At 41.9% G+C, this 12,198-nt stretch overlaps 1 protein-coding gene across 1 annotated transcript in view; it reads right to left on the bottom strand.

The window, feature by feature from the left end:
- LOC126161889 (succinate dehydrogenase [ubiquinone] flavoprotein subunit, mitochondrial) overlaps positions 1-12,198 on the bottom strand; it is a 94,896-nt gene that overhangs the window by 67,674 nt on the left and 15,024 nt on the right. The window contains exons 3-4 of the mRNA XM_049918029.1: positions 9,608-9,825; positions 5,519-5,619 (exon numbers count right to left, since the gene is read on the bottom strand). Of these exons, the coding sequence (XP_049773986.1) occupies positions 5,519-5,619; positions 9,608-9,825 (319 nt within the window). The remainder of the gene's footprint in view (positions 1-5,518; positions 5,620-9,607; positions 9,826-12,198) is intronic.

A 12,198-nucleotide genomic window follows, 5' to 3' on the forward strand; every position in this document is an offset into this window, starting at 1 on the left:
GGCTTGGGTTTTGGAGAAGGACCAGGTGAAAGTCAGATCCAAATGGAGTTGAGGTTATGGAGACAATTAAGGAGTGTATCTTCACCATGAGTCCAGACCACAAAGATGTCATCTATAAACCTATACCAGGCCAGGGGAAGCAGCTGTTGGGTCTTCAGGAAAGCCTCCTCCATGCGGCCCATGAAGAGGTTGGCATAGGACGGAGCCATCCTGGTTCCCATGGCCGTTCCCCTGATTTGTTTGTAGGTCTGGCCTTCAAAAGTGAAGTAATTATGGGTGAGGATGAAGTTGGTAAGTGTGATAAGGAACGAGGTTTTTGGAAGATCATCGGGTGGGCGTTGGGAGAGGTAGTGCTCAAGGGCAGAGAGACCATGCGTATGTGGGATGTTTGTGTAAAGGGATGTAGCATCTATGGTGACAAGAAAGGTTTCAGGTGGGAGAGGAGTGGGAATGGATTTGAGGCGTTCTAGGAAGTGGTTTGTGTCTTTGATGTAGGATGGGAGTCTGCGGGTGATAGGTTGGAGGTGTTGACTACCAGAGCTGAGATACGTTCTGTTGGGGCTTTGTAGCCTGCTACACTGGGATGGCCAGAATGGTTCTCTTCGTCGATTTCTTGTTGCTGGCGATATTTTTGTGCCATTGGGTATCTTTCTCTGCCACAGAAAATTTTTTTTGGAACATTTCTGCACCACACGCGATCTCTTTTGCGGCACGCGCGATCTCTGTTTTTGAGCAACGTGTGTTCTTTTCCCCTGATCTGGACATACTTGCTTGGTCTGGTCAACTTTTTCCGTATTTTTCTTATTTAGTGGTCTTCCCTTGGTATTGAACATTACCAACACAATTTCTTTCTTTCTCGTCCTTCCCTCTGTGTTTTATTCCTTCTTATGATTAATATTTTAACTTTAGTTATTTAATTTCCCTACCCACTATGTACCCTAATCCTATACCACATTATTTACATTCATTCCGGAAACATGTATTCACTGTAGCCAAACTGCAATCCCACATACTTTTCCTCTGGTCCTGCTTAACCTTTGGAATTGCCCCTAAAGGGCTTACCTTAAAAGTTCCCATCTCTGGGTGCAATTCCTCCTTCCACCAGTCTCTCCTGGACTTCCAGAACCTTCAATCCTTAGCCCTTACCCAACTTGTCCATAATCTCTACACTACTTCATGTAACCACCACTCCCAACAGCTCCTATCTCTCTTCAAAGTCCTCCACCTCTCAAACCCTTGCTTGGAGAACACACTCAGGAACGTCATCCTAGAAGCCAGTTGCAAACTTGAGTTCCATGCCACACACCACCTGAAAAAACTATCCACAGTGCTAGTGCAACACCTAAGAAGTGGGGTCCCTCTCCTTATCCCTCACAAACACCAACCACAACAGAACCTTCAACAAAACCCCCTCATAGCCAACAAACCTAGCCTAGCCACCCTACTCAACCTCCCCATCCCAGCACATACCCCACACAGACCAAATCTCAACTATAACCACAGTCAAATGCCACATATCACCAGTCCCAATTCAGTTCTAAATCTCTCATCCAGATCCCTCTCTCCTCCAGAGACATCTCTTCTATCAAAAGGCTTAACCTTTAGCCCCACGCCTAAATTCAACCACACTGCCCTGGTTAAAGATCTCCTCTCATTCACCTGGAACCTCAACTGGAAATCTCTCTTCACTACCCAAACACAGCCCCCAAATACTAGACCCAGTGTTGGACCCTGCCTAGAACAGTTCCGACCGCCTTCTCGAAGTGATCCTCCTCCCCTCCCCCAAAACCATCCCTTGCAGACATTTCAGGAATTCCTCACATCCAGTGTTGCCTCCCAGTCCTTCTTGAAGAACATCCCGACAACCCCCATCACCCCAGCTGAATCCCGTACCATTAAGGAGCTGAAAATAGACCGCTCTATTGTCATCCTCCCGGCGGATAAAGGCTCCACAACTGTCGTACTTGACCATGTGGAGTATGTGGCAGAAGGACTGCATCAACTGTCCGACACCTCAACCTGCAAAGCTGTTACCCAGGATTCCATTCCCTCCATCCAGACTGATCTGCAGAAAATCCTAAAAATCCAAGGTCCCTCGCAAGGCCTCACAACGGCTTCCATAGACTTACTCACTCCACCTGAGCCACGTACCCCTATCTTCTACCTATTACCTAAAATCCACAAAGAGAACCATCCTGGCCGTCCCATTGTAGCAGGCTTCAAAGCCCCAACAGAACGTATCTCATCTCTGGTAGACCAACACCTCCAACCTATCACCTGCAGACTCCCATCCTACATCAAGGACACAAACCACTTCCTAGAACGCCTCAAATCCATTCCCACTCCTCTCCCACCTGAAACCTTTCTTGTCACCATAGATGCTACATCCCTTTACACAAACATCCCACATACGCATGGTCTCTCTGCCCTTGAGCACTACCTCTCCCAACGCCCACCCGATGATCTTCCAAAAACCTCGTTCCTTATCACACTTACCAACTTCATCCTCACCCATAATTACTTCACTTTTGAAGGCCAGACCTACAAACAAATCAGGGGAACGGCCATGGGAACCAGGATGGCTCCGTCCTATGCCAACCTCTTCATGGGCCGCATGGAGGAGGCTTTCCTGAAGACCCAACAGCTGCTTCCCCTGGCCTGGTATAGGTTTATAGATGACATCTTTGTGGTCTGGACTCATGGTGAAAAACACTCCTTAATTGTCTCCATAACCTCAACTCCTTTTTGAATCTGAATTTCACCTGGTCCTTCTCCAAAACCCAAGCTACCTTCCTGGATGCTGACCTTCATCTTGTTGAAGCTCACATCCACACCTCTGTCCATATCAAACCCACAGACAAACAACAGTACCTTCACTTTGATAGCTGCCATCCATTCCACATCAAACGCTCCCTTCCCTACAGCGTAGGTATTCGTGGCAAACGTATCTGCTCCAGTGACGAATCCCTCAACAATTACACCAATAACCTGACCAGTGCTTTCCTCTCCCGCAACTATCCTGCAGACCTTGTCCACAAACAGATCTCCCGAGCAATACATTCCTCCCTGTCCAACGACAATGTTCCTACCCCCAGACCACACAGAAGCATCCCCTTTGTCACCCAATATTATCCTGGCCTCGAAAACATCAACAAATTACTCCGCCAGGGATATGAACTTCTCCAGTCAACCCCTGAAATGAGATCATCCCTTGACAAAATTCTCCCCACACCACCCAGAGTTGCCTTTCGTCGCCCACCTAACCTCCGTAACATCCTTGTTAAACTCTACAATATTCCCAGACTATCTTCTCTACCCAGCGGTTCCTACCCCTGTAACCAACCCCGCTGCAAAACCTGCCCCATGCATCCCCCCACAACCACCTACTCCAGCCCCGCTGGAGTGTGTCTGGCACATCAGTGGTCCTGAGTGGGCAGGCACTATCATCCATAAACAGAAAGTCAGGACCTTCTGCAACCCTAAACAGATGCACATCATCTGGAATTATCTCCCTGGAACACCACTGTGTTGTAGCGGTACCTAGTGCAGGAATATGTGAAAGCATTCGGCCACTATGTATAATGCATGCCCAAACCAGAACACCTAGGCCATACCAATGACGTTTATGAACATTCTGTGGTGTTTAATATGTTTCCCCCTCTCTCCACACTACCAGGTGGCCAGAATCACTTGCCACATGTTCCCTACACCAATGAACTCTTTCTCAATGATGGTGTGGTTGAAGTGGGATGCAGTTAATAGACTTCCGAGCACACAAATCAGCCTCATTTAACTGAAATGACATGGTTCTGGCAGATACTTGTACCGGTAGTGGCTGCAATGTCTGCAGCGATCTGCCTTTGAGCGAGATATCTGTTCCTTTATGCAACTAGCGCTATGTATCAATCCTCCTGTGCTATGAGGATCCATCTACAACAACTGGCATTCCTCCACATAGCAGTTCCACCTTCACCAACCTTCTTTCAATTGAATGACGACACTGTTGGAGACACCCATTACTGAGGCCACAGTAGTGACACTTTGACCAGCTTCAAGCGACCCCCCTTGCCCACAATTGTAATCAAGCAAATGATGTCTTGCAGACATGCTGCTTTACCACATGTAATGTTGCACTAATTGGCTCCACAACAACCTTCGTCGAACACCGTACTGCATCAACTGTTGAACGTATCCAAAGCATTCATGCACAGGCTTTGCTGCAGTTAACGCATCCCACCTTCAACATTTTCTTTTCTATCACTAGTCAGGCATTTCATAGCAGTTGCTGGTTGTTCCACAGCAAATGGCAGTTATTCCTTAGTAAATGTCAGCTGTTCAGTGCAATGTTGTGTGTTGCGTGTACCAGTTAACTATGCAAAGATATTTTCAGTTGCTGTTGTTTATTAAAATTTTTACGTTTTTATGTGCTGCAGTCTGCTGACAGAATGACCATGAAATTGTTTTGTAGAGCAGACTCCATTATCAGTTTGTCTTCTGTGCTGACTGAGATGTCATTCTACAAAAACCAAGTCATATGAAATGACATCCACTTCCTCTCCTTAACAGCTGTACATACTGTGTCTTGTTTTTACAGTTCAGAACACTTCAGTTACAGATCATTTACAAGATTTTGTGTATAATCCAACAACACTTTTTCAAGTCTAGCTAATGAATGCTGACTTTCCTGTATCATTGTGTCAACAATATTGTTACGACCTTCTGAAGTCCATAGCCTGTAGTGCATTTCTCAGCCAAGACAGTGGGGGCATGGAGTAATTGACCAGCTAGTAGTTGCCGCAACATGCACACTGCATCAAACCAGAATCAGGCACATGCACAAAGAAAACAAATTTTGCGCAAAATATGTGGGTTGAACTAATTACTTATGCAAAGAGCAAATACTTGCCAAGGCCATGGCCCTCATATGTTGATCAGAGGAAGACACAGGGGCAATACATTGCTGCCCCAAAGTGATAGGTTACAATATAGCAGAAAAATATTGTAGGAGAGGCAATACAGAAATGGACATAGGAACTGCAGAAAACTGTGCAAAATGCATCCCCATGAAGTCTGAACATTAGGATTAGCAAGAATTAAAATACCTGTAGACTGATAATTAATACTGAAATGTTCTGACAAAATACTAGTCTCTTAATTACATCAATTTTCAGCTTTATGTTAATTAAGCTATTGGTTTGATTCATCTGTAACTTACCACCAAATATGAATTTTACTAGGATGTTATTACATTTTCCCTACATAAATGAGTAAATTTTGATGGAGTCAAAATATTTTTCTCCTTTTGAATGATAATCATGAATGATGTACAACTTCATTTATAAGAAAGGAAAAGCAGGCTAGTCTCTTTTTCACACTTTCTATGCACAGTAAATATAATTTGCAAGGACATGTCAATTTTCTTTACTACTATCAACACATATAGAATCGCAAATACAAGCACATATTTAACCAGATTAGTACATCATTAATTATAAAAGGTTAAACATTTGTAACTAACCATAGTTCTCAAGCTCAATGACAGCCTTTGGTGCTTCTCTTGTCATGTAGTGAATGGCATCCTGGTCACCCAGCCAGTCAGACCCTTTTACTGTATCATACCTACAACATATACCACCACCATCACTGATTAAACAGTTGCAAAGCAGCTAATGTCAGATTTTATTTGGAGCCTTCAAACCACTTCAGTTCTATAAAAATAGCTCCACTATATAAGGACCATCAATAGTTCTAAAGGCACAATAAAAAACCAATTTCTGTGTGAAATCTACTTTTCCTTCATCAAGCACTTAATAATGTTACTTAATAACTAGTGTACACATTGACTTCCTTAAAATTTGTATTTTGTATTATCCAATCCATTTGACATACCATTATTGCCAACAAATAGATTCTAACATGTATAATAAATACCTCAAGTTCAATATTATTCTATATTTTTAAACCTGTACATTAAATTCCCAATGATATACCATTATATATGAATTCTGTGATAATTCAGTCTAATACTTCTCACATCATCCTAAAGAAATAGAACAATGATCTATCTTGAGAGATGCAAATGGCATTGATGAGCAAAATGCATTGTTTGAGAATAAAACAGAAAAGGGAACTGGCACTACTCTTGGATGAATGACTGCAGGAAAATCTCTACAAATCATGCACTACCTTGTAACTACATTAAAGGCTTTCAGTATCCACACTGCTCTATTACAAGGTACATGTACCAAGCAAGTGAGGTAGTACGTGAACAGTATCAGTTAAAATGCAATAATAGTTGCAAATACTTAGAAAAAATACCATACTTGGAAAGAACAAGTTAGAAAAACTAACCAAACTAAACATCTCAAAATTACATGTTGGTAGTAAACAACTTTAAACTGGATCAGGTACACTTTAGCCAACATCATTACATGTAATTGAGGGAGCAACACATGTCAATGCCTTGCTGCCAAGTTGGCTAGTGCCAGGAGTACAGCAGTTGTCAATCACTTAGTTTTCTACTTCTGTATGACTTATGAAGGCATCCCACTGCCTGTGGTAAAAATAAGTTCTTCAGCACACCCAGATACGGGATCAGTTGGCAGTCACCTTAATGAATTTTCATTGTTATTACACTTACAATATTAGATGTCAAGGAGGTACCATACACATGTATAGCTGTGATGAAAGAGTTACTGGGGAGAAACACGACAGATGGCCACAAATTGGCACTGACTAAAGATGGTATTATCACTTGTAACAAGTAATTGACTAAACAAAAACTCGGCCTCAGTGAGGTAATAGAAGCACAGATGTACTAAGTGAATTACTCACATGAAAGAAAAGAAAATTCGGAAGGCAACACTGGACTGCCAACTAAGAAAACACGCAACCCACAGGTGATAAGATCATATTTGCATGGAATTCTGTTGCATAATACAATAGGCTGAAGATTGCAGTGATATACAGTAGATACTAACCCCTATCGCCACTGCCATTTTTTCTTGTTTGTATTTTGGTCTGCTTTCACTGTTAGCTAGTGGTTGTAAACTTACAAAGCAGCCTCTCTTTAGCATGGACTAGGGGAGGCCATGAAGTTGGAATCATTGATTTACTTCAAACTTTGTACACCTTTAGTAGGCCACTAAAATAACGTAATGTGCATGTAGTAAAATGCACTGAAATGGAAATGAGCATTTGGCGTCATTGGTTGGAAGGCCCCTTACGGGTCACGTCCGGCCGCCTTGGTGCAGGTCTTATTATATTTGACGGCACATTGGGTGACTGTGCACCAGATGGGAATGAAATGATGATGAAAACACCACCACCCAGTCCCTGAGCGGAGAAAATCCCAGACCCAGCAGGGAATCGAACCCGGGCCCCTTAGGACAGCAGTCCATCATGCTTACCATTCAGCTATTGGGGCCGACGGTAAAATGCACTACTCTGGCAATACTGAGAAAATTGCAAGAGAAGTTTTACAGATCTATTGTGTTAATGATGCATCTGTCCGTACGTGCCAGATGTTTAGAGTTCATAGTGGCCAAGGGGTTAGCATTCGAGCTTCGTCAGACGAACATGTACGGGGTGACAGTTTGACTCCTGCTTAAAACTTCATTTTTGTAGCTCAAGTGTAAACCCTGTGAGATTCAAAAAATTTGCATCTCCACTATTTGTTCTTGCTACATTAGCAGTGTCTCGCCACTATGCAGGTTAACTGCCAAATAGGGCCTTCCTCTGTCTGCATCTCTAAGCATCAAGGTGTAAATTAGTTCTGGGTACCTTACTAGACTGCACATTTAAGGAATTTCGCAAATCACAACAGGCATACATTTTCGGGAAAACTCTTTGCATTTCTTCATTTACCTGTTGATAGTATTAAATATGTTTCTTCTAATAATCAAATTTGATTAAAAACTGTAAATAGTCAACTAACATGCAATTCACTGAAACTTCATGCAAATACAAGTGTTTTTTTTTAATTATATCATCTCTAAATATTATATAAAATAATAATATGACTAGTGATGAAAAAATATACATTAAAAATTAGTTCTAAGCAGGAGTCGAACTGTTGCCTCATACATGTTTGTCTTATGTAGCTCGCACACTAACCACTTGACTACCATGAACTAACATCCAGCACCTACCCACAGATACATCAGTTACATAATAGATGTGTAAAACTTCTCTTGCAATTTTTGCGGAATTGCCAGGACACCTTACCACTAGCACATTATGTTGTTTTAATGGCCTATTAAATGTGCACAAACTTTGAAGTAAATCTGTGATCCCAATGTTAAGACAAGATAAACTAATCAAAAATTCTGTGATACCTTCATGCAAAGGAATGGACTTGCCAATCAGATATTGGATTTCAGCATATTCTGGAGGGGTTGAGGTACTTATCTACACACACACTCTACAAGCCACCATACAGTGTATTTCTAAACACCACTGTTCCCCCGCAGGCAATGTTTGCACCTACTAAATTCCCATCCGAGTTCAATAAACACCTCTGTAGTACTTGCGTACTAATTGAACCCACTAGTACCAAATCTAGCAGCATGCCTCTGAATTGCTTTGGGGTCTTTCTTTAATTAGTCTTGGCAAGGATACCAAACACTCGAGAATGGATCTCTCAGTGTTCTGTAAACCAATCTCCTTTTAGGTGAACTATACTTTACTATAATTCTTGCAATAAACTGAATTCAATCATTTGCCTTCCCTACTATCTTTCTTACATGCTTGTTCTATTTCATAGATATTTAATTGGCATGACTGTCAACCAGTACACCACAAATAATGTATTCAAATGTTGCAGGAACTTTTTCCTACTTATCTACATTAACATTCATTTCTCAACATTTAAAGCATGCTGCCATTCATCAGATCAAATAGAAACCTTGTCTACATTGTTCTGTATTCTTCTACAGTCACTCAATGACAATCTTTCCTATACATTACAGCATCATCTGCAGTCACAAGACTGCTGCTCATGCTAATCTATTAGATCAGTTATGTATATAGGGAACAACAGTGGCTCTATCACATTTCCCTGGGGCACTCCTGACGATACCCTTTCACCTCTGATTAACACCCATGGTGAAGAACAACTTACCAGATTGTATTACTTTGTTAATAATCCGCAGTGGGGCAGTGCGTCAAATGCGTACCAGAAACCTAAGAATATGGAATCTGCCTGTTGCCCTTCATCCAATATCTACCTTAATGTTGACTACAGGTAATTAAATAACCGACAGTAGGTAAGTAAATGATGAGTGCTTGGATTAATTACTAGTGAGTTCTGAAGAACTGGGAGGTGGAGAGACATGAAAAAGGAAAAGGAAGAGGAAGAGATGGAACTGCACTCCTGGGAGAGAATCAGATGACTATTCTGCAAGTGCAACATTCCTTTCACTCATGGGAGAAATAGCAACAGTCTGCATTTTGCATGAACAACAATTAGCCAACTGAGCGCTTTCTTGTCATATGAATTAGCAGTGCATATGCATCTAAATTAAAGCACTTAAAGGAAATGCTGATCAAACTGTGTGAACTGAGAAGTATTTATAAACAGAAAAATTATCTGCTGTTGGATGCTCACATATGCCACTGCCAGTTGTCTTCCTCCATGTTCCCCAAGGCAGCATTGATACCACCTTGGGCAGCTACAGTATGTGAACGGGTGGGAAACAGTTTTGTAATGACAGCTGTTTTAAATCCTTCTGCAACCAGTCCAAATGCTGCCCTGAGCCCGGCACCTCCTGCTCCAACAACCACGGCATCATAAGTGTGGTCTACAACAGGGTATGATCCTGAAATCTGTAAAATACAGAACAGCAGATGGACTTGGCATGAGTAACAATTAGTATGGTGAATAACAATATACCCACTGTATGATACAAAATGTAAAATACACTTGCTGCCAGTACTAAAGATATATGCATAACACCTACTGGTATCTTTGTTTCTTGAGTTTTGTACAGGTGTTTTTATCAGTTGTTAGATGACATAAGAGAGGACTCAAATGAGAAAGTATTTTTTGTTGTTATCAAAAGTGTTATCTAATGTACAATTTCTCACATGGGAAATGTTTTTAAGCTGCATGCTTTTAATCACCAACTATAAAACTACTACCAAAACACTGGTGTCCTATGGTGTCACTCATGTTCACTCTGATGCAGTTACTGAATCTTACACACCACACACCACACACCACACACACACAAAAAACACAAAACGCTGCTTCCCAGTCAGTATTGTTTCTAATAAATTATTCGGTGAGCACCCAAGTAACCGTAAGTCTTAAAATAGCTGGTATATTAACACAAAACACAAAGCAATACAAGGTGCGTCCAAGTTAACACACCTCAAAATTTTCTTCTCATACACCAGTCACATGAAAATTTGAAACTTCCGTCATTTCTCCATGTAATCTCCCTGTGGCCGTACACATCTTTCACAATATTGACGCCATGATTCCAGAGCCACTGCAAACACTTTTAGGATTCTGGTTTACCCACAGGAAAATTGCTGATGCAATAGCGGCACAGCCAATGAGTGTGTGACCATGGAGTGTCTCTTCCATAATTGGGAACAGCCAGAAGTCATTGGGAGCTGGTCATGTGTGTAGAGAGGATGAGATATCACTTCAAAGCTGTCACGAAGAAGTTGGAGCGTCACATTAGCCTGGTGCACTGATTTGATGAAAATGGCATGTATGCAGCCTTCTCCATACTTTTTTCATGCCATGCTGGAAGGAGCTTGTTCTTAAAAACATCTTGGTAGGTTGCACCAGTCACGGTAGCGCCCTTTGTAAGGTGATGTGTAAGGATTACTGCTCCAGAACTTGGCCACCATCATTTTTTCAGCACTGGTGCTAACCTGAAAATTTCTGGGACCATGAGTATGACTGCTTCCATTGGACTGACTGGTGCTTCATTTCAGGATTGAAAAATGTCCAATTCATTTCCACAATCAATGAAAAGAAAGTACATCTACATCTAGAAACTTACTCAGCAACCCACTGTACGGTGTGTGATGGAGGGTACCTTGTGCCACTACTGTTTCCTTTCCTGTTCAACTCACAAATCGAGCGAGGGAATAAACAACCATCTATAGGTGTCCATATGAGCTCTAATTTCTTGTATCTTATCTTTGTGGTCCATATGCAAAATATATGTTAGGGCAGTATAATCATTCTGTAGTCAACTTCGAATGCTCGTTTTCTAAATTTTCTCAAGTGTTTCTCGAGAAGAAGTTGTCTTTCCTCCAGGGATTCCCATTTGGGTTCCTGAAGCATCTCCATAACACTTGCATATCATTCGAACATACTGGAAACAAATCTAGCAGTCTGCCTCTGAATTGCTTCAGCATTTTCCTTTAAGCTGACCTGGTATGGGTCCTAAACACTCTAGCAGTACTCAAGAATAAATCACATTGGCGTTTGCATGTGGTCTACTGTACAGATGAACCTCTCTTTACCAAAATGTTCCCAATAAACCTAATTCAACAATTAGCCTTCCATTCCACAATCCTCACATGATCATTCCATTTCATACTGCTCTGCAATGTTATGCCCACCTATTTAAATGTCCTGACTGTGTCAAGCAGGACACTACTAATGCTGTATCTGTCCATTACAGGTTTCTTTTTCCTGCTCGTCTCGATTAACTTACATTTTTCTTCATTTAAAGCTAGGTGCCACTCATCACACAAATTAGAATTTTGTCTAAATCATCTTCTATCCTCCCACAGTCATTCAACTTTGACACCATTCCATACATACATCATTAGCAAACTATCACAGATTGCTGCCCACCCTGTCCACCAGATCATATATGTATTCAGACAATAATAGTGGTCCAATCACACTTCCCTGGGGCACTCATGATGATAGCCCTGACTCCGATTACTACTATCGAGGATAACATAATGGGTTCTATTGCTTAATAAGTCTTTGAACCACTTGCATATCCGGGAACCTACTCCATACACTTGTACCTCGTATGGAGCCCCTTAGGGATATGGCAACTAAGGACGGAAGATAGCCGAAGTGCACTCCGTGTGCATACCGAGGGGACTCATCCAAGATGTGGAAAGGGTCCTTCCGGATGCCATGAAGGGTACAGGGTGCAGCCAACTGCAGGTGGTGGCTCATGTTGGCACTAATGGCGGGTGTAGCTATGGATTGGA

This window comes from Schistocerca cancellata, chromosome 2 (genome assembly GCF_023864275.1).
Source record: "Schistocerca cancellata isolate TAMUIC-IGC-003103 chromosome 2, iqSchCanc2.1, whole genome shotgun sequence".
NCBI lineage: Eukaryota > Metazoa > Arthropoda > Insecta > Orthoptera > Acrididae > Schistocerca > Schistocerca cancellata.